This window comes from Pongo abelii, chromosome 2, assembly GCF_028885655.2.
Source record: "Pongo abelii isolate AG06213 chromosome 2, NHGRI_mPonAbe1-v2.0_pri, whole genome shotgun sequence".
Classification (NCBI taxonomy): domain Eukaryota; kingdom Metazoa; phylum Chordata; class Mammalia; order Primates; family Hominidae; genus Pongo; species Pongo abelii.
The window spans coordinates 26,388,108-26,415,340 of NC_085928.1; the positions used below are offsets into that span (position 1 = coordinate 26,388,108).

General features: G+C 39.4%; 2 protein-coding genes across 2 annotated transcripts in view; both read right to left on the reverse strand.

The window, feature by feature from the left end:
* The window catches only part of PHLDB2 (pleckstrin homology like domain family B member 2), a 234,604-nt gene extending 208,835 nt beyond the window's left edge, over positions 1-25,769 (reverse strand). The window contains exon 1 of the mRNA XM_063721783.1: positions 25,690-25,769. The gene's annotated coding sequence lies outside the window, so the exon portion shown is untranslated. The remainder of the gene's footprint in view (positions 1-25,689) is intronic.
* The window catches only part of PLCXD2 (phosphatidylinositol specific phospholipase C X domain containing 2), a 66,924-nt gene continuing 57,552 nt past the window's right edge, over positions 17,862-27,233 (reverse strand). Inside the window, exon 4 of the mRNA XM_054551540.2 lies at positions 17,862-26,997. Coding sequence (XP_054407515.1) covers positions 26,811-26,997 — 187 coding nt within the window. The 3' untranslated portion in view covers positions 17,862-26,810. The remainder of the gene's footprint in view (positions 26,998-27,233) is intronic.

The window sequence follows — 27,233 nt, forward strand, 5'->3', positions numbered from 1 at the left end:
TGGTGATGTCACTTGGGTATTAGCAAGTTCTCACTCAGCAAGTATAAATTAACTTTTGGAAGGCAGAGTCTGACTCATCAAAAAGAAGAGAGGTTAGAGTCCAAGTCTGAGTCAGTGGACCTTGTTTCCTGCACTTTGAGATCAGAGCTGTTCTGTTGCACAACTCCAGGAGGCACCCATCCTATTGTGTTCTCCATTAAAGGCCCCCTTGGAGCCTAGCTTTAATACAGTATGATGGAAACAGTGCCCCCTGGAATTGAATGATGCTGGTGCCCTACCTGTGATTCCTCAAGAACCTTTATTTCATCACACAAATTTCATATAATCTGAAAATTGAAACGTGAAGATCAGTGGGGTATTTTTTTAAATCATAGTTCCCTTTATGAAAACTGGCAAAACCTCACCACATCAACATGTATATGCTGGGACAAAAGTGTGACTGATAAAGAAGGGGAGGTTGGGAATAGGGGTGATAGGCAATTTATCAACCTAACAACAATCCATGTTTAACACAGGAGACAGAAAAATATACAAAGGACCATGCTATTTTACCATGTACTCTGTCTGTGTATATTTGGTAAGAATCTCAGATGTTGGGACTGTTTTAGTCAGTTGTATCAAGTAGGGTGGTTGTAAGTGCTTTTAGGAGAAACCTACTTAATGGATTTTTTTGTTCATGTGACCAGTTTGCCACAGAATAACTACCATTCCTGGGCTGCTGACCAATAGTTGAGAACTTCCCAAACATTACTTCATTAGATCGTCCCTGTAGCCCTATGAGGTAAATGTTATTATCTCCATTTTATAAATGGGAAAGTGGATTTCAAAGAGGTTCCATAGCGTGTCAAAGATCACACAACTTGAGTAGCGGTGTCAAAGGTCATGTGCAGGTCTGTCTGAATCCAGAGTTGTGCCATTACCAGAAGGCCAAACTGCTTCCTTTCTATTTTGGCATTATATTTTCTTGAGCAAATATAGCCATAACTGCTTGTCTTCGTCTGTTCGGGCTGCTTTAACAATTTATCATAGACTGGGTAGCTTAGAAACAACAGAATTCATTTCTCACAGTTCTAGGAACTGGGAAGTCTAAGATCAAGTCACCAACAGATTCAGTGTCTGGTGAGGGACTGTTTCCTGGTTCACGGATGGTGCCTTCTCACTGTGTCATCATGTGGTAGAAGGGGCTGGCCTGCTCTGGGGTCTCTTTTATAAGGGCACTAATCCTAATCACAAGGGCTTTGTTCTCGTGATCGAATCACCTCCTAATACTATGACCTAATACCATCACCTAGGATCTCAAAACATGAATTTCTGGGGATACAAACATTCAGATTATAGCACTGCTCCTTTCCTTGCAGTACAGTAGTAGTTGTAGTAATAATAATGATAAAAATAAATAGTGATAGCAAGACATATGGGGCTTACTATGTATCAGGAACTCCCCAAGCACTTGATAATTTATTAAGTAATTTATTCCTAGGAAAATCTCACAATGTATGGTTGATGACAAGTCCCACTTACAGATGAGCAAACTAAAACATGAAGAGCGAACTAAAACATGAGTAACTTGCCCTAGGTCACCCAGCTAGAAAGTGGTAGAGGTGGAAATGAAAGTCAAACAGTTGGGCTCCAAAGCCCTGTGCAGTTTGCAGTTCACTATTATGTTAGAGTAACTTGTCATAGAAATAACTCACTCAAGGGAAACTCACTGTACTGTTCACACAGCATAAACAGTGTGTGAAGAGTTGACTGTCTAGGAGAGAAGAATGCTAGGGAGTCAATGAATCAAATACCTAAAATCCTTGATTTGCATTGTCCAGTTGCCTAACATACTCACTTTCAGGCAGGATCATAAAGCTCAGTGCAGCTACGGCTCCCTGCCTTTCCTTGGGGCTGCCTGTGGAAGTGCTGGGAGACATGCAAGGATTCTTGCAGGTGCAGAAGAGGGTGGGCTCTCAGAGCTATATACCCTGCACCAAACAGGCAGCTAGTTTTAATCTTTCCATTTCTCTTCTCACTTCTTAGTCATTGCTCTCCTTTTTCAAAAAAGGAGAATTAATTCTGGAATTCTTAGGAACCAGAGGGCTTTGAGTCTGCAATGTTTATGAATCTGCTGAGAGTGCTGGGAAATGAGGCTTCTTTTTTGCACATGAAGTCATATTTTAACCCAAACCAAAAGAAAAAAAAGAGAAAGATTATTTGAGAGTCTGTGGGGATCAGAGCTGAGTATTGTGTTACAGAAATTTTCCATTTCAGACACAAACTACATACAGCAGTATGTGAGCCAAAAAAGGCCAAGAGAGACTCCAGGAGGGCTTGAAGAAATAATACCTCCTCCTTTAATCCTGAGGAGTGTGGCCCGGTTCTTGGGAGGGCTGGGTGGAAGGTCTGGATCAGATCACACTTAGAGGCCTGTGATTAGAATGATGATAATTGTGGCATCACAAGGCATAACTTCAGAGCACTCCCTAGGATGCCCTTGGGCAAGGTACTTAACCCTTCTGTTCCTTAGTTTCCAATATCTGAAAATGGGATTAACACCTCAAAATTTATTGACAGTGTCAAAACATTACACATATTGGCTATATAATAATAATATGGTAATACCAGTTATATAATTAAATAATACATATAGTTAGCATTTATTGAGGCCTTACTATACATGAGCTATTGTGTTAAAGCTTCCTAAACATTCTCTTCTTTAAACTTCACAACAGTCCTCTGAGATCAATTGTGTTATTCTTCCAATACTGCAGTTTAGAAAAGTAAGTGACTGACTTAAGTTTATCACCTTAGGTAGTAGACTTGGATCTCAAATCTAAGTCTAGTCTGGCACCAAAACCCACGCAATGAACTAATAGCTAAGATGCTGGTCTGGTTCTCGGCTGAATGTGGCGGATGGGATTGGGGGGCATCCCTTGTTGGATAAAATGTGTTCCTCTGACGCCTCATCCTCTCTTTTAGCAGTGCCCCTTTTAGGTTAACATAGAAGCACCTATTTTAAGGAAATGTCAGGCTGGGGGTAATTACTCCGTAATTCTTCTTATGTATACACATTAAATAAATTTGTATGCTTTTTCTCCTATTAAAAAAAAATATTGGGCTGGTTTTCCAGGTAAATAAAACGGTCTTGGCCTCTGTGGCTCAATTCTGAAACCGATATTGTCTAAAGCAGTGGGTCTTATGGTGTGGTATCCCTGACCAGCATCACCTGGGAACTTGTTAGAGCTAAAAATTCTCTTGCCTCACCCACACGTACTGAATCAGAAATTCTGGGTGTATAGATCAGCAATCCTGTTTTAACAAGCCCTTGAAGTGATCTGAATGCAGCTAAAGTTTGAGAACCACTGGCCTCTGGGGTAGATAAAGGAGAGAGTTAAATCAGGAATAGAGGTCTAACTATGATTCTTAACAGCTGCTAGTGACTCATTCTCCCTAGTCATTCTCTTCTGAGTTTCTGTCCTTTTTAGGATGAAGGATTTGTTCGCGTCCCATCTTGTGTGATAAATTTCATCAACAGTGTCAGTTCCTTTCTGAATCAATGCCGTGTATAAGGAGACTTTGAGCTTTATACACTCCCATGTGTACCCATACCCACTTCTGCTTTTGGAACCACTTGCTCATTTCCCATTGTGGATGATTAGCTTCAAATTATCTTCATGTCAGAAGAAAAAAAATTGAATAACACTGTAGTTCTAGGTGGAACAGGAGAATCACAAAGCTGGGATTAGTATTCAAATGTGTTTAGTTTTTTTTTTTTTTTTTTTTTTTGAGATGGAGTTTCACTCTGTCGCTAGGCTGGGGTGCAGTGGTGCCACCTCAGCTCACTGCAACCTCCACCTCCAGGGCTCAGGTGATTCTCCCTCCTCAGCCTCCCTAGTAGCTGGGACTACAGGCACGCACCACCACGCCCAGATAATTTTTGTATTTTTAGTAGAGACGGGGTTTCACCATGTTGGCCAGGATGGTCTCAATCACCTGACTTCGTGATCCACCCGCCTCAGCCTCCCATAGTGCTGAGATTACAGGCGTGAGCCACCGCGCCTGGCCGACTTAGTTCTAAAGGTTCCAAGCAGTGCTATGAATGAACCGAGTAGCATCCTGGCCCCTCTCCCAAACTTCTCACCTACAATTTATCACAAAAGATAAAACAACTAAAACTGAAAATGGAGAAAATTATTGCTTCAGTTTTTTAATCTAAGCTCTGATTTAAATTTTGCTTCTCAGCCTCACCAGTCCCACGTGGCTCTCGGGGAAAACAAAAACAAAAAACAAAACTGTATACACATCACAGAAGCAAGAAAACAGAACACGTTTTCTGCCTTCTAGTTCACTCCCCAGAGGCCAGAGTAAGATGAGTCCCGCAGTCCAACACAAATCTTTTAATAACCATGTAAACATAACTTTCAATAAAAAGCACTCCAACTTTGCTAGTTTGTTACAAAAGCCTAGTTTTTTATCTGAAATGCTGCTTTTCCTAATTGAAAAATAGTAGAAAATTTTATTTGACTTTGACAGAAAATGGAAGCTATGGTTATTGATGAGACCTGTATTTAGTATCTTTGGAGTAGGACAATTTCTTTTATCTCAACAAAGATGCATTGACATTAAGTTTTGGTTTGAGGGATCTTTGGATTCCATCTTACAGTCCACGTAAGGTAAAATAGGAATTTAAAAAATGTAAACATGGTTTCTGCTGATGGACAATGTTTGTGAATTTCAAAAGAGTTTTTTTCAGCACTTTATGTTGCTCTCTGGTCTTATTTTAATTCATTGTGGACATACTGAAAGAATATCAGTCAGGAATATGGGTTAGCAACATGCACATGAAGGCAAGATGTACTATGTGCATTAAACTCTGACCTAGTGGAAGTGAAGATTGCCTAGCAATGTCTCCCCTGAAATGCTTTTGCATAAGTATTGTGGCTACAGCCTGAATCCAATACAGAAGCACAAAGACACAGAAACTTCACACAGCTTTCTCTATTTGACAGATACACTTACATCTCTGCCCTTAAAGCCTCTTGTCCTACAAACTGCATATTGTTGCTATTATGAACCAACAATATTCCCAACGAACTCTTGATTGTCACCCAATTATAGCCTATTGATTAAGAATAAAAAATTTGGAAAGAGAGAAACTCAAATCCAAAATCTGACTTATCTCTTATAAGCTGTGTGCCCTCAGACAAATTACTTAATCTGAGATTTGTTGCTCACTTATAAATTGGGGATAAAAATTTCCACCTTATAGGGTTGCATGATGACTGATTTGGATAATGTCCAATTACCTGGCCTTTAATAGGTGTTATATTATTTTGCTGTCTTGAAACCATTTGGTGCAAAGAGTAACTTTACATGCTAAACATATATTCCTCACTGTGCATGCATACACACACAGGATATACATATATACATATGTGTGTGTGTATATATACATGTAAATATATATAAAATCTCGATGTTGTGGTCTAAATGTTGGTGTCTCCTCAAAATTCATAAATTGAAACCTAATCACCACTGTGACAGCATTAGGAGAAGGAGCCTTTGGGTAAGGCTGAAACTCTCATGAATAGGATTGGTACCCTTACAAAAGAGACCTCAGAGAGCTAGTTTGTCCTTCCACCATGTGAGGACACGGTGAGAAGGCACCATCTACGAACCAGAAAGTGGATCCCCACTTGATACCAAATCTTCTCGTGTCTTAATTGTGGCCTTTCCAGCCTCCAGAATGGTGAGAAATAAGTTTCTGTTGTTCATAAGCTACCCAGTTTATGGCATTTTGTTACAACAGCCTGAGTGGACTAAGACAATCATTGAAAAAAAAAGATATATCACTAGGATATTTATGCATATATATAATTACATTTTTACTCTAATCAGCTCTGAAGAGCAGTCATTTTTCTCCTTTCTTCCTTAAAATATCACAGTAAACTCTACTGACTGACTCCTAGTTTCCGGGATGATGCTTATAGGCTACAGATGGCCTGGGCCCCACATTGATAGGACCCATTAGCAAAATATAGCTTGTTGTCTCTGTCTGTGCCGCATCTGGTAGATTATAAAACCATCTTCATGAGTTTATCGTGGTTGTTGACTCACCCCTCCCACGGCTGCAATCCTATGAAACATGTCCAGCCATGGGTTCTTCAAGCCATACTAACAGCAAAATAGATGCACTTGAAATTTTTTTGTTAGAAAATAACCGAATGAAAACTTGATGTTTCTAGTAAACTCTGATTCTGACATTTATATACTAACAGCAAAATAGATGCATTTGGAATATTTTTGTTAGAAAAAAAGCGAATGAAAACTTGATATTTCTAGTAAACTCTGATTCTGACATTTAAACTACATGTACTAAAATGTCAAGTAATAAAATATTAATGTCAAAACATTATTTCTATTTAAGCTTTATAAATTAACTTGTTATTAAGGGGCTTCACAAATTCCATTAAAAAAGTAGGGAGCCTATGAGAAAAGCGAATGATAGAATTTTAGAATTTAGTGGGATATGAGTACAGGCATTTCTGTCTTAAAACGCACACACACACACACACACTTAGAAACTCCCACTGACTAGAGAAATGCGGAGAGAAGCATTAAGAACCAGAGCTCTGATGGTGGGGGATGGTGAAAAAATGCATGAAGTCATTTGCTCCTCCCTGCCACAGTGAGATTATCCCCCATATGGTAGTTTATGTTTCTGTGGTTTGCTCAGGGCTTGAGTTAGTTTTGAACAATTTTCTTCAGGGTGTTCTAAGCCAGTTTAAAATCATTTTGTGAACTATTCATTCTATCACATGCCTTAGCAAAATCTACCACAATCTAATAAGCATCTGAATAGATTCTCTGAGATGCAGCTCAGAGTCTCCTTTTCTTGAATTTCAACTTTCTAGCTCATTGCAGCAAAATCTCTCTCTTTTTTTTAAATTTTATTATTATTATACTTTAAGTTTTAGGGTACATGTGCACAACGTGCAGGTTTGTTACATATGTATACATGTGCCATGTTGGTATGCTGCACTCATTAACTCGTCATTTAGCATTAGGTATATCTCCTAATGCTATCCCTCCCCGTCTCCCCGCAGCAAAATCTCTTTACCTCCTTGGCATTTAAATTTTTCCTGGGCACTGAGGGATTTGTCTCTGTCTTGCTACACAATCCACAATTGACTTTAAGATTCACGGGCTGTGTCTCCAAGGAGAGGTTTTATAAAATGAGTAGAACATAGGTGGTAATAAGTAATAAATAGGTCATCAAATGCTTGAAAGTTATAGCTCGTTTTGTTCTTTGCTTCATTTTTAATGGAGTCAGTGCAAGATATTTCTTGAGTGTTCATTATGTGAAAGGCATTGGGCCATAGCCCTTTGGTCCTGGCTCCTGCACAAATCTTCCTCCCTGCTGGACTCACTGGTTGTTACTATCTGTCTACACACACACACACACACACACACACACACATACGCACACACCCCATTGTCTCCTTTCTGCTTTTTTCTTTTTTACATTTGGTATTTGTTTAGTGTTTTATTTGCTGAGATCACAGGTTGGCTTAGAACAATTTTCCCAAAACTTTCAGATGAAAATGATTATCTGCAGCATTTAAAAAACACAGTTTGGGGGCTCTTTCTCTGGCATATATGGTTCAATAGGGCAGAGAAAAGAACCGGGGAATTTTTTTGTTTGTTTGTTTGTTTTGAGACAGAGCTTCACACTCTGTCGCCCAGGCTGGAGTGCAGTGGTGCGATCTTGGCTCACTGCAACCTACACCTCACAGGTTCAAGTGATTCTCATGCCTCAGCCTCCTGAGTAGCTGGGATTATAGGCATGTGCCACCATGCCCGGCTAATTTTTGTATTTTTAGTAGAAGTGGGGTTTCACCATGTTGCCCAGGCTGATCTTGAACTCCTGGCCTCAAGAGATCTGCCCGCCTTGGCCTCCCAAAGGGCTGGGATTACAGGCGTGAGCCATTGCACCCGGCCCCCGGGGAATTTTATTTTTAGATTTCTCATATGTGAGTCTTTTTAACAGGTAAGTTTAGGAAACACTGGGGTAGAAGATGATCTCTCAGATTACTTCCAACTTTCGTAAACACACTTCAGACCAATCTTTAAGGTCCTGATTACATCAACTTTCTCCTTTAACCTCTGGCCCTGAAGTATTCTCACTTCTGAAACTTCCATTGCAGCCATGTGTATTGTTCAGCAGTTATTCATGAACTAACTTGCAGAATTTCTTTAGTGACTCAGGCTTTTATTTAAATCTTTAATTTTATTTAATGTTTTGAACTTTTAAATCATGCCTACTGAGACTCTGGTAGGCTTCTCAAGAGAAGGGGAAATGTTTTATATTTCTTTCTACATTTTTCATTTGTGTTCGCACAATGCTTTGCATTTGAATGAATGAGCTTTTATTTCTAATTTAATTTTCTTTTTAAATATGAATATCCTACTGCATGGATAAAGAATGCATCATTTCATTCCATATACTAATAGGCATAAGATTTGGGAACTCTTGTTTTATCCTAGCTGGTGCAGCTGTTGGGTACTAATATAACCCCTTAATCCTTTGTAAAAACTTAATGGGGCAGCTGCCTTGATAATATGCAGTTTCAATGACTACCTCTGTTGAGGAAGATAATACACTATTGTAGTAAGTATCACAGATTAATGATATTTCTCTGCAAGGAAACGTGTAATAGACAGGAGTTCCCAAACTGGGACTCATGCTACATGCCAGAAAAAAATTACCTTCAATATCTACCATGAAATAGAAGTGCCTTCTTTGAATTTAGCAACTCTTGACATCATTGTTATATTAATGGTTTAATTAGACTGTTTCAGTGTCGTAGAACAGTCCTTTAAAGGACTTTTAACAAGGATACTATTGTTAAAGAAAAAAGGCTCTTTCATTTGGGCCATTAAAATTATAAGGGGGAAAATGAAAAAGTACTACTGGCAGCATATTTTTTAGTTCAGCTGTGACTTCTCCAGCCTAATCACTAAGAAGTTCCTGCAAGGCAATTCTTGTTTATATAGCAGTTTGATCTGGATTCTTGTAAAATTAAACGTAGGTTGACAAATTAAATTTAACACCACTACCCTCCAGGACACTGTAAATGTAAAGGAGACTAAAACAAACATGAGAAATATTATTGTAACAGGGTAGTGAAAAGTCAGATCCAACAAAACATAAAAATCTTGCTTACGAATATAATTTAGTGCAAAGAGTATCAACTGACGGTTGATATTTCTTTATTTATACTTACATCATCTTTCATATGCCACTAAAATTGATGTCGTTTCCTCACAGATTTTTTTTTTTTGGTACCAATTTACCAGAGACATCTATTTAACTCTTGAGTTAAGCAATTCAGTGATTTCTGTGCTATCATAGTTTAAGATCTCTTTCAAGAATTCATGAAATAAGCACCTTACATTGTTAGTGGTTAATTACATTGGAACATTCAGTCTCTTTGAACTTATCCTCAAAATGGTTCTCTGTTTTACTTTTTATTTTTATTATTCTTATTTTTTTTTAGCCTTCTCTTGTTCTGGAAGGATTTTTGTTTTTCAATGAAAACAACTCATAGGTAATGTGAAACTTATGTCCCAGTCGAATTTAACAGGAAAGACTTCTCAGCCTCATGTATGTTTATTCAGAAGTACACATAAAAAGACTCTAAAAATGTAAATGAGAAACTTATGTTTAGAGTACGACTTGGAAATAAGTAAAAAATATATATTATACAAATATAACTAATGTAGCATAAGTATCCCGACTTGCAAACTGCTGAATTTGACAAGAAAAAAGAGATGATGGCTGGGTGCAGTGACTCACGCCTGTAATCCCAGCACTTTGGGTGGCCGAGGTGGGTGGATCACCTGAGGTCAGGAGTTTGTGACCCACCTGACCAACATGGTGAAACCTTGTCTCTACTAAAAATACAAAAATTAGCTGGGTATGGTGGTGTGTGCCTGTAATCCCAGCTATTTGGGAGGCTGAGGCAAGAGAATCGCTCGAACCCGGGAGATGGAGGTTGCAGTGAGCCGAGATCGCGCCACTGTACTCCAGTCTGGGCAACAAGTGTCTCAAGAAAAAAAAGAAAAAGAAAAAAGAGGTGACAATAAAGAGGGACATGAGTTGGCTGCTCTGGTAGAGCCTCACAGGGTCACCAAGTGAGGTGGACTTTTGACAATTTTGCCTGCCCTGCCCTCCTATTTCAGGAAATACCAATAAAGAAAGCCCAAGCCAAAAGGGTTAGACATTTCCTTCCCTGGAAGCTCAGGCCACTAGGAGCATCTGGCTAGGATTTGAGTCTTCACTGAGCAATGCAAATTTCCAGTGAACCTTTAGAGATTAAGGCTGGTGCTTCTGATGGAGGGTAGAGTCAGGTGTGGCTGGTGAAATAGCTAGTGTTCGTGGTGACAATGCCAATGGTAGCCTCTTAAACAGACTTCACATGCCATCTTGGGTCTGTTTTGCTTCCTGTGTTTTTTCCCATATACCAGGCCTCATTCACCAGCGTTCTTAGCTCTCTTGTAAACTATTTGACCTCCTTTCAATAAATTTGTTTTCTGCTTACAGCTTGAGTTAGTCTGATTGTGGAACCAAGAACCCTGAGCAACATATCAAAAGAGCTGGGTTAATCCCAGCTCTGTAGGAGCAGAAGCTCCGGCGCATCCAGTTGCCCACAGGGAATCAGGGTCCAGGGGCTGCCACACCTCACAAGAAAGTGAAGTTAGGGTCATTAGTGATATTTGTTTAAACTCTTTCTCACTCCAAATAAGATTTGAGATTAGTTATACAAAAAGACACAACCCAATAGGATAAAAGGATAAGACAGAAAATGGGAGGCAGTAAAAATAAAGGTATTGATGCATGAGTCAGATTGCTAAACACTGCTTTATAATGAGAAGTGGAACTTGTAGGCAAACACACAGCTCAGTGTATCCTCATGTTCCCTTCCCTGAGGGAGAGGCTTCCTGGGAAACATAGTCAGAGGCTACTGGGGATTGGGGGTGGGAAGAACAATGAATATGAGTCTAAGTCAAGGAAGCTGGGCCAACTTTATGGGTGAGCCAACAAATCACAGTCTCTGGGCTCCTCTGTCCTGGTATTGCTGCAGTTGATGAGTTTCTGCTTTTGGCTCTGTAGTGTCCTTTAAGTCCCTTCTTTTACAAATATTTTTGTAAATATATTTATAAATATATTTACCAATGTAGATATATTTGGAAGAAATAATACCTTAAGGCATTTACTTTAGCAAGGTGTTTCCCAAATTTCAGTCATTCTTGTGCTGTCTTCACAATTTTGCCATAGTCACCTACTCTCTATTCTATTATGTGTTTTTAATACCTAAATACATGTAATACTTTTCTTCTAAATAATATACATAGCTATGGAAGCTTGCTATGCTACATATTTTTAATACTCATAACAATAAATCTATAGTATTAAAATGATTACATATCATCTTGCATTCTGCTGAAAGTTTATCAAGAGAAGTAGAATTTCATCCTTGTTTAAAATATTTTGCATAGAAGTTAAAATTTTGGTCTTTACTACCAGAAAAGGTCTATATTCTGCTCTAAGTCTTGATTTATAGTTTGGCTGGGTATAGAATTCTAGGTGGAAATGTTCCCTAACTTTGAAGGCATTTCCCCAGTATCGTCTAGCATCATATGGTGGTGATGAGAAGTGAGAACCAGTTAATTTGCACTTCTTGTAGGTTACTTTTTTCTCCTCTCTGAAATATATGTCCTTTTAGTCTTCAAAATTCTAAAATATCAAAAAGTTGCCTACATATTTCTTTTTCCTTTTTAAAATTAAAAAGAAAATTTTTAGAGACAGGATCTCACTCTGTCACCCAGGCTGGAGTGTAGTGGCAAGATCATAGTTCACTGTAACCTTGAACTCCTGGAAGAACTCAAGTTATCCCTCCTCAGCCTCCCAAGTAGCTAGGACTACATATGTGTGCCACCACACCCAGCTAATTTTTAAAAATTTTTTGTAGGGGAGGGGTCTTGCTATGTTGCCCAGGTTGGTCTTAAACCCTTGGCCTCAAGCGATCCTCTGGAGTTGGCCTCCCAAAGTACTGGGATTACAGGTGTGAGCCACTGTACCCAGCTGGCCTATTTCACTTTTTAACTCATTGTGCTGGACATGAACCCTATTCATGTAAGATTTGTATCTTTTGAGCACTAAGATTCTACTTTTTGATAATTTCTTCCCTTCAGTTTGCTGTGCTATTTCTGAAACACCTGTCAGATATTGGACTTCCAGGATTAGGTCTCAGCATTTGGAACCTATATGAGTTGGTCAGGGAAATAAAAGACTTTCTGTGTTCTCTCAGTAGGAAGTGTCTCAACAGAAGGAATAATCATTGGAAGGGCTGCAAGAGTGAAAGTTTCTTGAATTGTCACTGACTCACTCAGTCCACAAGTCCAAAGTGCTTGATTCTAGATGCTCAAATGTTAAGCTGCTTCAAACCTCACATCCAACTTTTGCCCATATATCTGTCTGCAACTGCCTTTAGAGAATAATAGTCTTTTCTTTTCTATTTAATACCTTTCCAGTCAATGATACTGGCTTGAGGCTGTAATCTGAAACCATGTGGGGCAAGCACTCTGAAAAATGTTGTTCCTGCTTCTTCGTGCTCTCAGCAGAGGTTTGGAGGTGCTCTGGTGACAGAGACAATTCAGCACAGAGCTACACTGGCTGTGTGCATACCCCAAGTACTAGCCAAGTGGCCTGGGGCAAATTTTCTTTTCTTTTCTTCTTTTCTTTTCCTCTTCTCTTCTCTTTTCTTTCTTCCTTTTTTCTCTTTTCTTTCTTTCTTTTTTTGTTTTTGTTTTCAAGGTCTTGCTCTGTTGCCCAGGCCAGAGGGCAGTGGTGTGAACATAGCTCACTGCAGCTTCAAACTCCTGGGCTCAAGCAATTCTCCTGCCTCATCCTCCTGAGTAGCTGGGACTACTGGTGTGTGTCACCATGCCCAGCTAATTTTTTAAAAAAATTTTTGTAGAGATGGTGTCTTGCCCATTTTCCCAGGCTGGTCTCAAACTTCTGGCAAGTAATCCACCCACCTTGGCCTCCCAAAGTGCTGGGATTACAGGTGTAAGCCACCACACCTGGCCTTTTTAATTTCTTAATTCTTCAACCTCTCCAACTATTAGGAGAGAATAGTATCATTAGCTACCTCATAGGATTGCTGGTAAGACTGATTGAAATAACACATGCAATTAATATAAAGCAGTGCCTGGCAAATATTCTAGTGCTTTTGGTATATGTTGGTGATCTTAATTTTAACTTATTATTTAGTATCTGTTTTTTCACATTTCCACCTATGTAATTTTGCTGTACATTTCAAAAAGCTTCAACATAATTTTCCAGTCTATTAATTTTTATGACTAATAATTGTAATCACTAAAAGAACTTTCTTATTTAGGTTTTTAAATAGTATCTTCATTGCTTTACAGATGCAACTATTTTGGCTCTGTGTTTTGTTCCTCTGTCCCATTTGTTTTCTGTCTTCCAGCAATTTATTGATAGCCCCCTCTTTCTTCTCTGTTATGAGCTTATTCTTTTGGTTTTAAATTTATTTTAATAAGGTCTTGGGAAGATCAGAAGCCATGGAGCTAGTTTGCCATCTTGCACAGAAACTGACAGTGCTATTTTCATCTTAATTTTCCTCACATAGCAGGATTGAATCCACAGGCTGTCACTAACAATAGTTCACAGTTATTCTGCCCTTACTGTGTGTCAGGTGGTATACTAAGAGCTTTTCATTCATCCTCTCATCTAATTCACTCTGACGTTAAGATATAGGAAGTTGTGTTATCCTCATTTCTTTAAGATGAAATTAGTGAGGCTTACAGAGGTCAAATGACTTGCCCAAGTTCACACAGCTAGTAATGAACAGAGCTAAAATTTAAACACAGATCTATTGGCCACTGAACTACTACTGGTAGCTCTGAGCTACTACTGCAACATGGATCTCATCATTTTAAATGGCTGTACAGTATCCATGTATGTTTGTGTTTATATCTAAGCCCTCTCTGATGAACACTTAAGTTGTTTTCAAAATTCGCTGCTGTAAACAAACCTTACAAAAATATTTAAGTACTGTGTGAAACTTTTTATGCACTGCGCTATTATTGTTTTCTAAAAATAAGTCCTGGAAGTGAATAAATCCAAAGTTATCTTTGTTAAAACATTTTAAAATGTGTTTTGACAAACTGTCCTTAAAAAAGAAGTTGTAGCGATTGACACTTCCACCAGCAGCAATGTGTGGAAGGGTCTGCTCCCCACATGCTCATTAACATCTAATATTACTCAATTATTGCCAATCTCATAAAAATGAAATGCTACCTTACTGTTTCAATTTGCCTTTATTTCATTGTTACTGTGGCTGAACATCTCTTCATGTCATTATAGATCATGAGCCTTTCTTCTTGTGTGAGTTGTCAGTTCATTTTCTGCCCAACTTTTTACTGGGTTATTGCCTCTAGCTGGTAAGGATTTATAAGTACTCTTTAGGAACAGTAACCTTTTGTCTGTTTTTTATGTTGCAAATGTACTTTCTCAGTTCATTATTTCTATTTTTACCTTTGTTTAAACATTTGTAAAATAAGTTTTAAATATTTAGGTGGTCAAATCTATCTTAATTAACTTTTATAGATATTCCTTCTTTCAATGGATAAAAATGAAACCAATATGAAAACTGGTTCATTAAGAGTGTGACTTATGATCTGAGTTTCTAAAAGAATCAGAAAATTCAACAATCTTTTTAGCCCTACTTCAGGAAACAGGCAAATTGTTTAAGATGATGAAAGTTTTCACTTATACGCTAAAAGCTTACCTAAGCCAACTTAAGAAGGATTTCCAGCCAGGCTAGGTTGAGAGCTACTAAGCTGACCCTTCTCACTTATATTCTGCTTACAATGTGTAGTATTGGAGAGTTGGATTTGGATGCTAATGTAGGGTATTGGGATGGGGGCTGGGTTGGCCATGTTTATTCTTTAACCTTGAACTTCCTACCTGGTGCCCCCTGCTGACATCAGAAGACCTCACTGCTACTTCTCTAGATTTTTACTTTGTTCACTATTCCTGTTTAAAGTTGCTCCCAGGAAAAATGAAGTTCAATTCATAACTCAGTAGAAATCAGATTTATAACAAGCTTGTCCACGAGGCAGAAGTCCCTAGGGTATGGGAGAGATGCGAGCCCTGGACTGCACAGAATGTTTCTAAATTAAGTCTCCAGTCCAAAGGATGTGAATTAGGCAGAGACTGTGATTCAGGGCAAAAGTTGATATATTTTTCCTACCTTTTAGTTAAAAGGATCTCTCCAGACTCTCCTCTTATCCTCTTTCTCCAGGGATCGAAACTTCCTTAGCCATGGCTACCACAACTGTCTCTACTCTTGTAATTTCACCTCCTTAGGATATTCAGATAAATTCCTAAAAGGAAGTAGCTTTTTCTTCATAGCCTGGATTTTTAGAAAGGAAGAATGTGAATCCAAATTTTCTTTTCTTTAAAATACCACTTGGACCCCAACTCCTTTGGTAGTTGGGGAGCACCCATCTGAAACTTTTCTGCTTTGTTTCAGTTATGACCACATATGATACTGTGTTGGCTCCTTTATTGGTTCATTTTCTCTATAAGATGTTGATCATATTGATCTTTCTTTGGGCAGAACTGTCAACTACTCATCTCTGAATCTATATCCCTTAGCAAGGTGTCAAACATGTTAGGCACTCTATAAATGTCTTCTTATTGGATCTATGTTAGAATAATGGAAAATATTTGATAAATCATGCTGCTATAAAGACACATGCACACGTATGTTTATTGCAGCACTACTGACAATAGCAAAGCCTTGGAACCAACCCAAATGTCCAACAACAATAGACTGGATTAAGAAAATGTGGCACATACACACCATGGAATACTATGCAGCCATAAAAAATGATGAGTTCATGTCCTTTGTAGGGACATGGATGAAGCTGGAAACCATCATTCTCAGCAAACTATCGCAAGGACAAAAAACCAAACACCGCATTTTCTCACTCATAGGTGGGAATTGAACAATGAGAACACTTGGACACAGGAAGGGGAACATCACACACCGGGGCCTGTTGTGGGGTGGGGGGAGGAGGGAGGGATAGCATTAGGAGATATACCTAATGTAAATGACGAGTTAATGGGTGCAGCATATCAACATGGCAGATGTATACATATGTAACAAACCTGCACGTTGTGCACATGTACCCTAGAATTTAAAGTATAATAAAAATATATATATATAAAAGAACAATGGAAAATATTTGATTCTAACATGCTATTATGACTTTGGCCTGGGGGAAGTGGGAGTAAATAGCTTTTGATATAAATGCATGTGAAGAATAGTAGTATCCCAGTTAGAGTTTTATCAGATACTGGTTAAAAGAGAAAATATGGTGACCCTCAACCAATGCCTTTAGGGGAACAGCCAAATATTAAGCCAAACCAGACATGTGCAGAGTATGTGTCTACAGAATAGGAGAATAAATACGTTTGGAGAGTAGACTCAGCACACAATCTAACCAAATGATGTGCAGGCTGCTGTATCCAGTGATGAGTTTACCTGAATTTTATTGGTTAATCATACTCATAACACTATCTAAAATAAGATGTACTGGTAATGGGATATAAAATTCAGCATGCTAAGGGTTACTCGAAGACATCTGAAATTCAGTATTATTAACCAGGCCTGAGATTCGTTTAGACATCATGAAAGAATTTTTTACATGCTGAAGGATCTTGTAGTATATCTTTTCTAAAAATGATTAAAATGTGTTGTGGCAATTTTAGAGAGAAGAGTATGCTATCAATAGAAGTCTTTAAGACTAGTGTTTCGAACAGATATTTGCTAATTCCAGAAATTAAACAACTATTTAGGTTTTGTGTAACCAACACCCAGAAATAGTCCAGACAAAGGACTTTTCTTGTTGCAAAACTGATTTAATGCCCTTCTCATATTAAAATTCTTTCCATGTAACACACACACAGAAAGATGCGCACACATACACGCACACACACAAACTTGTAAATTATTTTAGTTCCATCTCAGTCACAGCAAGACACTTGGTGCCCACAAATGCCTGAAGATTTATGGCATGAAAGTCTCCTCTGTTGAAAATGCTGCCTCCCTCCCTGTTGGCCTAGTGGGCAGTGAAGCATGGGATTATCAGAAACAGTTCTGCATCTTCTGGAAAGCCTCTACTGGATAAGCCCCCTCTTCCCTTTTTCACTGTTAGACAGGTGCTCGGGCACAGATAGGAGACCCATGGACTCTGACTTCCTTGACTATCAATGAGTGAGGGCTGTGGGTGTATGAGATGAGTTTTTGAAAGTAGGAAAACAGAGTTCTATTTTACCTCATGCTCTGAAACTCTTTTTCTCCTGCTAGAAAGCTGGCAGTGCTAGAGAATCCAGTCTAATAATAGGAATTCAGTTCAATTCAAGAAGCAATGGTGCTCACTGATTGGAGAACTTGTAAAGGTGCCAGCTGGTACTTGGTGGTTAGCGTTAGGACTATGTGAGATTGTCTCCATGTTTCAGCACCTTGTCATCATTGTTGTTGATATTTCTTTGTTTTTAGCTTTTTTCCCCCCTCTCCTCTCCCCACTGTTTCTTTTTTTTTTTTAACTTGATGGGCATGAATTGAGGCATTGAGGTCTGTATTTGAGTTAAGTTTGACATTGATAATCATTGTTGGAATCATGGGCTGTTCCGATTCTCTGACTTCGTTAAGATATACTATATGGTTGAATCATAAGCCTGTCCTCTTCCTATCCTACCTTAAGTGAATGTATATTGTGGGGGGGGGGGCAAGCCAAGGGTGACTTTTGGTGATTGTAAGTTTTGTGGCTTCTAAAAAGTGAGTATAGTTAATATGGTTGTGACAGTCAACTAAGCATTATATATTGTGTTATGTGTTATCTATCCCTCTTCCCAACAGACTACCTAAGAAGAAGTTAGTTAGATATTAGGAGTAGAGTAGAAACAGAGAAGTGGGTATACTCAGTAATATTTTTGTGGAGTACAACAGAAAGTCACTTGAAGACTCCAAGAAATCAGTGTGTTCTTACTGAATTTATGGCATCATCTGCCCCCTTCATGTACCTTGAAAATTACCAGATATCCCCTGGTGATGATAATTAATTAATTCTCTCTCTCTCTCTCTCTCATATTTAACAAAGACAATAATAGGCAGCAAAGTGATGCAGCCTCTAAATGCATCTGAGACATAAGATCATTGATGCCCAATTTCTTTCAGCGTTTTTCTTCTTGGACTAGAGGTTCTTTGCCATCATTTGTGATTGTGGTTCTTCAGGGTCTTAGCACTCCCTAGGCATAGGTCTGGGTGATAAGGTAAACCCGTGTGAGCCATGATGATATCACACTTTATTTACTGAAATGTTTAGCTGTGCCTTGCTGTTTGGTGCAATTAGTAGGTTCCTTTGAGTTGTACTGCCTGAGCTGCCTTCTCTCATACGGTATCACAGTGAGCAAACATTATTCTTTCCTTTTTATGTGGAGAAGGAGAGCAAAGAGAAGTAAAATAACCTCAGGTAAAAAAATTTTTTAAAAATGCTTGAAATAGAATGTCATAATTCTGCTAGTCATCTTGAGGACCATTCATTTCTGCAGATTTTAATAGGGAAACTAGACTTCCTCTTAAAAAAAACCTGCCTTTTTGGTTCAGGGCCTGGAGGATGCAGTCTCCCTTCTTTGATATGCCCTCTCTTCATTACAAATAGCCTTTCATGAAGCTTACAAGAAGGGACATGAGCACAGGCACCCAGTTAGCAATAACCTGGGTGAGTAACCCTGGGCAGGGCGCCTGGGGTGGCTCAGGGAGAGGCAGGGAGACAGGGGTGAACTCAGGATCCAGAGCAGACTCAAAGCCACGTCACCTTTAAGGGCTTCCGTTTATTTATAAAGAGAGAATGATAGTCATGACTGCCTGCTTGCTGGAGCTTGCATTAGTGGCACACAGGCGTGGCAAAGCTGAGTGCTGGACAAGAGAATTCAGATGTGGTTTCTTGTACTCTCCCAGCCAAGTGGGCTTCTTCTCTAGTAAAGATCAATGCCCAGACTCACCAATTTATAACATCTTCAAGGTGGCATAGCTGGGATCTCTTGAGCAGATTTTTCATTCCCCTTGTTTACCCAAGAGATAGGAATGATCTCCCTAGATAAATTAAAATTATTTCTGTATTTTCCTTAAAGAACTTTCTGAAGTAAACTTTTCTAGTTTTTCATAGAACACAGAATATAAAAACTAGAGAAGACATTAGAGATCTTATACTCTCAATCCCCTGCCTCCATTTCGAAAATGAGAAAATTGAGGCCAAGAAAGCTGAAGTGACTTGCCCAGAGTTGCCCTGTTGGTGTGTGTAGTAGCAGAATCAAACACAACCAAGGTCTCCTATGTGCTGTACCATTCAGTTGGGGGTTGGCAGAAGAGCAAGTAGACCCTCGATGCACTATTCCCTCTACACCAATGGTTAACACTTCCGATTCTTTCTTTAGTCTCCCCTAGCAATTCCAGTTTTCTTTTTATAAATCAATTTCTTGATTAAATTCCTAGCTGATTACTAGTTTAGTATCACCAACAAATATTTATTGAGAACCCATTATCTTCTTGGTACTGTATAATGATTAAAAGTACATATACACGCACAGATATATACACACAGGCAGACACACACATACATGCACACTAACATACACACAAATATAGAGGACTCTAAAGAAGCTGTGGTTTAGCCTACTGGATAAATTTAAAACCTTCTCATCTCTGGTAAGTGGCAAGATTATTTAGTCCTATGTCAAAGACAGTGTCTAACACACTTCTGGGAAAGAATAGATGATTGTTGCTGAACTGAGTGGATAACCCACCAATAAATGTTTGTGGTTATTCATAATTAGAACGCAGATGAGTAAAGATATGAAGCTGAGCCACCCCCAAGATGTCTAAAAATTGGCATAAAACCACAGAGAAAGACAACAGTGATGTCAGGCCTAGGATACCTCTGTTGGGCTATTTTAGCTTAATTTGTTGGACTATAATTTATCAACGCAACTATATTCTATAACAATACTATTCTTATGGAAAATGGAGAATTTTCATTTTGCAAAGAAAAGCAAAATGAGATGAATTTGAGTAGAGAACAGTCATGTTCTGGGAAGTCTAGCCATTAGCTCTTCCTATGATTAGGATTCCTAGCTAGGAAGCAGAGCTAAATTTTGTGGGATACATGTATTTGAAAATGAAAGTACATCTCCTTCGTAGGGGTATTTGCTTTCCTTGGGTCATAGAGAGAAGCCTGCTACCTGCCAATTCACTGCAACATCTTCTGGCCGACCTCTCCTGGGTTTTCTCTTCTCTTGAAGCCTGCTCACATACTAACCACAAGTTTTCAGCTGTTTACCTTGTGAAACCTAGTGAGATCACCACAAAGTAGGCCCCATGGACGAAAGCCATCATTCCACAGAAGTACACATGAGCTTCAGCCAAATGCACTATATAAGGCTTATCTTGAGAAATGAATCCTTGAAAACATCAACCCAGTGATGACAAAAAAGAATCCTGCCTAGTTAGAGTTCTCTGCAGGAAGTATTTTTGATATTATTTTGGCTTTTGAAAAAAAAAAGACTTTGTGGGGGTTACCTCAGTGCACAGTGAAATCGCACATTCAAACTGTTTTAATCCTGTCATCCAAATACAGAGGTCTTATGTGAAAACAATCTCATTTTCATTTTACTTTCTGGGAACCCCTCCAAGGCATGGTAAATTGCCAGCATTTTGTGACCTTCAGTTCCTTTACTGCTCTCATGGGAAACTTGACCTTGGAACTGTAGAGAGGAGGGGAACAAGTTTTGGGTGGGTCAGGGGCAGAAGTTTCATTCGCTCTGCTTGATCATTGCCCAAAACTATGGGTTCTCCTGCACCAAGATCATTAGAACCTCAGAGGTCACAGAAATGGGGACCAAAAAGTATGATGAGGATGCACACTAACACCAAAGCAAGGATGTGGACAACATGACTGTCGCATGGGATGGAGACTCAGGCAGCCAGCCACGGGCAATTCCCAGTGAAGCATTAGGGATAAGAAAACACTGGATCTCCTCCAGATGCATAGCTGATGCAGGGCTCCCGGACCCTTCAGAACATCTTAGGACTGAAATGGAATTCCTAGGGCATAAGGTTTCCTCCTGTAACTCTAGCTGGTTTCTGTAGGGTTGAAACTACAATAATGGATTCTCAATTTGTAGAAGGACTTCCTTAGGTTCCATACCATTTGGCAACTGTTTGACTCATGAGACATCCATCTGACTACAGGTTTAGAGAGGGCTTGTGCATCTCAAGACACTGTGGGGTCCCTAGCCCCTACTCATGTATACCATTCTCTAGGCACACAACTGATTAGAAGACAGTGGTGGCTTATCCTTCTAGCAAGAACCCCTTTGATATATTATTTTGCTCATGGGCACATGGGCTTGAAAGATTTTTTGCCTTTAAGGAAGATTTTATGAAGTAACAATTAATGTCTTTATTTTCATTACTCTATGAAAATCTAATTAGAATAACAGCATTACCACACTGACCTGATAGAATTCTAGCCCAAAGCAAAGCAATCAATATTTGAGTGGTCTCTGCCTGAGAACAGGCTGTGTAGTCATTTGGCATTTTTAATTTCTGAAAATTTAAATAAAAAGCTTGTAGGCCCCATTCCTACCATTTGTAGGACTTAGGAATCTAAGGAACTGCATGAATATTTAATTTAAAAAAGAACAAAAAATTTGGAGTCCCAAGACCTAAGGGACTTAGCTGAGTGAGACTGAGAAGGCCATTCACCTGTATTGAGTCTCAGATTCCTTATCTGAAAGGATATCATCTGAAAACAGTACTCATCTTACACGGCTGTGGTGAAGATTAAATACAACTATTGACATACTGGACAGTTTTGAAAAATTTAGCTGATTTCAAAGACTGAAATTTCACTGCAGAAATAAACTTTTAAAAAAATCTTGGTATAATAAATGACAAATTTGTCTTGTACATTACATTAAAGTCAATCAATCAAACAAAAAAACAATGTTTATAAACTAGGAGATAGGAACAATTTTCTCTCTCAACTTCAGAAAGGAATCAAAACACTGACTCTTGGGCAATTACTATTGTGTGTGTGCATGTGTGCATGTGTGTTTTGTGGTTCCTTTTCTAGAGGAGAGGAAAACCACTGTCATATTGAGTTTTATGCTTACACTCAAGAACATCAAGAACATCTTGTGTGAGTGGGAAGGGGGAATCAATATATACTCTAAGGATCTGATCAAATAATTTAGAAAGAACTTTTTTTACTCTTTTACATTTAGAACGTGAACAGTGTAGACACTGTTGGGTGAGTATGTTTCCCAGAACAGAATGCTGAAGAATATAGGATTTGGAGTCAGATCCCAACTCAAATTTTACCTCATCTTACTAGCTCTGTGACTTGGGCAAGTTGCAGAGGTTTGCTATGAAAATTAAATGAAAAAAAGTATAGATAAGGCAGCAGTTCATGTTTTGGTCATAATAAGTACTTGATACAGGTGAAATGTTGTGATGAGTCTTTGTGTTTTAGCTTCAACTTTCTTTCTCCTAGTGTTTTAGTTAATGAAAATGATGGCATGTAAGTACAGTTCATGTAAGGTCAGTTGATTAGTAAAGGGTACTGGTAGACATGGTGATGCAATCCCTATTTGTAATGCCTTTGCTATCACACACTTGAGATGCATGTGAGGCAAGTCACTAGAAACCCTTTGTTCAAAGACATTTAGTCGACCTCATTTCATGATGGCATTTCTTTATCTTCATCTTGTAAATGCTCAGGAATTGTGGCTGCTTTGGAATTTATGACAGACAGCTAATGGAATCTTTAGGACATATCTGAACAAAAGTGAAGCTAGGGGTGGGGGGCAGATTAAGTCTTCTGCTGTACATTACTCATTCACTGCTCAAACGACACCAACAAGCCATTTAGACTCCAAGCCGACATGGGTCTCTTTGGGTTGCAGATGGTGAAAGCCTTGACAGGAGGGACAGGAGGGACTGTTGATGGTTTCTCGGGCTTTAAGCCTCTTTGTGCCCAAGTCTCTTAGATTTAAATGAGTGGATATTCGCTGAGATGAGATAGTAAATTCTTGAGTCCCTTGAGAAAGATTGGGATAGGGTCAATTCTTCTCTGGAAATGGTTCAGATGTTGTACTTTAGTTGGGGCTCATGGATTTGAGTCTACAGTATAAAAAGGCGCAAAGGCCTAGCCTGAGGATTAGCGGGGTTATTTAGAAAATATACAGGACAGAGAAGACTCCAGTAACTGCCATGACTAAAAACACTTCCTTTTGCTCTTGCCTGTTTTATCCTTTTTGGAAGTCCACTACTGGCCTTTTGGTTACAGCGGCTCAGGCATGGCACATCCAAGAGCCAGTGGAGAACCTCAGAGCTTCTGACTGTATTAGTCAGCCTTGCTTACCTCAGTGACCCTCCAATTTATGCTTATCCACATGGTCAACTCCATGACCTTATGGAAAATGCACTGGGTTGGGAACAAGGCAGAACTGAGTAGAATCCTGGCTCAAACTAATTGCATGATTTTGGGCAAATTAATTAACTTCTATATTCTAACTACCTAATGTTGAAAAACAATGACAATGCCTATTCTAATCTAGTCAATCTGAAGAATAGTCTCCCTCTACTTACTATCCAATATTCAGGAAATGGAAAGAAAAAGCTGGATATACCCTTAGGGGCTTCCAATGTGTTTTAGGCCCTGAGCCAGAAGCCACAAAAAAAGGACAGGTCAGACCTGTGTGTCTGTCCCTAAGGCAGCCTTCAGTAATGTGGGAAATATGGCCAATGCATAAATTTTTTAAAAAAATTTTTTTGTAGAGACAGAATCTCACTTTGTTGCTCAGGCTGGTCTTGAACTCCTGGCTTCAAGCAATCCTCTGCCTCAGTTCCAAAGTGCGGGATTACAGGCATGGGTCACCATGCCTGACCTAGCCAATGCATTTGATCACCCCAAGATCCTTTTCCCTCGTCAAAACCACCTTCATCACTTGCATTATCTATGAACATCCTCTAGATACCAGCCAGATTCACACTTAACATTTTGCAGTGCTTACTATCTTCACAGAAATGTATCAGTTTTCCATAATTCTCCACAATATTCTTGAGAGGTAGCCACAGACTTACCCAAAGTCACACAAGGGTTTGTGTCTACAAGGGCCTCCACTCTTGCATCTAGTTAACTGCCTCAGACACTAAATATTCAGCCACAAACCTTCCCTGAGGGGAGTCACTTCAGTTCCACAACTGATTGGCAAAAATAATGTCAAACATTACCTTGTCCTACATGACCCAACTCCTTCCCTAAAGGGAGTTCAGAAAAATAGGGCTTCAGCATTACTAGGCTTCTAACTAATGACTGTAGGAGCCAGGAACCACTGCACAGGCCTGAAAGTTGTATGTGGTGACCATATGACAACATTTCTGCAATTAGAGGAGTTATATTCAGACTTAAGGAAGAATGAATCATATTTGACAAAAATAACATTTCTAGAATGTATAGAATTGAAGGGGAAAATTTCCATGTTTTCCTTGGTGATTACTTTATAACTTTATTCTTCCTCAAGAATCAGTCAATAACTTGTTTCATAGTTCTCATCTCCTTCTTCCCCATAGACCTCCAGTGATGAGGGAAGCTCCCTCCAAAGCCACAAGCTTTGTACATAGAGTGGCATTGGTATCACGTTTGCATATTAGTTTTGCTCATGTTTGTTTATCATTGAGCTGGGGAAGGGAGGTCTTGGGATATTTACTATTCTGGGAAGGAGAAAAACTTACTTCTGGTGAGAAGAGAATCTGGACTATAGCTTCAGAGGAGCATTTCTTCTGTGTTGCCCATGCCTTTGCTACAGAGAGACTCAGGTCAGCAAAGGCTTTGGTGGTCCTCCTGATTCAGGGTAAGAAACAGCCTAGTCTCAGTAAATGATTGACCTGGCTGCCGATGTGATAAGCTTAGGTAAATAGGCTTGATTCTGCTCCAGTAATTTCAGGACTTTTAACTCTCTAGGTTCCAAAGCATAAAAATATACGTGACTTCCTGGGAGAGCCTATCATATGAGGTTGACAGCCCTGTGAATGGACAGTATATTTCTCAGAATATATTATTCTATACCACATACTACAATATATGTACACTGTCCTCTCTGGTATGTCTTGAAAATTGAAAAAAATTATGCAACGAAAATTCTAGAACAAAACCATGCTTGTGGAGTTACCACCAATGAAATCATTTTAATAAATCACACATATAATTTGTTATAATGAAAAATTTTTAAAAAACCTTCCAAGTTTCTGAAATACGTACAGGAGCAACAACAATTTTCAGAAGAGATAGAAGACAGAAGGAAAATACAGCCTGCTTTCCAGAACAGGCTGATGGAAAAATGACTGAATTCAGACACACACCCAGGTCTACCATTCTCCTTCAGCAGACCCTCCTCAGAGACACTCTGGTGACAAGGCTGTATATGGTGCTCATTTTGTGATCATGAGAGAAGGGCCAGTGGCCAGAGAGATCACCTACCTTGTCTGCTGCTTTTCAATCCCGACTCTTCCCTCAGCTTCTTTCCTGACTCAACAGGGATGGCCCATGGCTGTTCCAGTGATTGCTGAAGAGAGTGGGACGTTGGGAAGACACATTAACACAGGTTTCTCCTTCTCCCCAAGCATGAAGGTGAGGTTCCTTTCCACTTCCTTTCTTGCTCTCTCTGGCCTCTGCAGACAGTGGTCACAGGCAGCAACTTGCTTGCAGCCAGGTATGTTGACAGATGTGAAGGAGGGAGTCTGCCCTGGCCTCAGCTGCCTGGTCTAGCCAATCATCACACACCAGGACAGACTCCTAGTCCTGCTTAAATCCAACCAGAGTTGCATGGAAAAATCAGATGGCAGGACTGTGGGGGGCAGAAAGCACAGTCTTATAGCCATTGGCTATCCAGAAAAGTGATTCCCTTGTAACTGCATCTGGGAAGTGGACAAGAGTCCCCGAGAATAGTTTATAGAGGAAACGAAATTTTTATTCCTTTAGATTTCAGCAATCTCAGAAGGAAATCTGGAGGTCACCTTATCGAATGTCCCATTTAATAATGGAGTTTCTTCTATTAAATTCTTGTATGGTGAGAAGCATCTGGCAGTTTTTAAAATAAATATGGCTACCATTCATTGAGAGAGTGTTATATGTTATGCATTTCATGAATATCACCACAAATCCTCATGGTAATGTTGAGATTTTATTTCCATTTTATGCACGAGGGAACAAAGGCTCAAAGGGGTAATGGTCATGGAACTAGTAGGTACTGAAGCCAAGATTTGAATCCAGATCTGTTCTAATACCTGCACCAGCATCAATAAGCCTTTCCATATGTTCTGTGGTAGGTTGAATTATAGCTCCCCAAAAATGTCCACATCCTAATCTTCAGAACCTATGAGTATGTTATCTTACATGGTAAAAGGGACTTTGCAGACGTGGTCAAGTTAAGGATCTTCAGATGGGAGATTAGCCTGGCTTACCCAGGTGGGCACAGTGTAATCACAGGGGTCCTTATGAAAGGTCAGAATAAGAGAAAGAGATGTGATGGCCTATAATCCCAGCACTTTGAGAGGCCGAGGGGGGCAGATCATGAGGTCAGGAGATCGAGACCATCCTGGCTAACATGGTGAAACCCTGTCTCTACTAAAAATACAAAAGATTAGCTGGGTGTAGTGGTGGGCACCTGTAGTCCCAGCTACTCGGGAGGCTGAGGCAGAATGGCATGAATCCAAGAGGCAGAGCTTGCAGTGAGCAGAGGTCGTACCACTGCACTCCAGCAGCCTTGGCAACAGAGCAGGACTCCATCTCAAAAAAAAAAAAAAAAAAAAGAGAAAGAGATGTGATGACAGAAGCAGGGTAAGTGATTACTATGCTGCTGGCTTTGAAGGTAGAGGACGGGGCCACAAACCAAGGAATGCAGGCCGCTTCTAGAAGCTGAAAAGGCAAGGAAGTGGATTTTACTCTAGGGCCTCCAGAAGGAGCATGGCCCAACTGACCATTTTAAACTTCTGACTCTAGACCTGCAAGGTAATACATTTGCA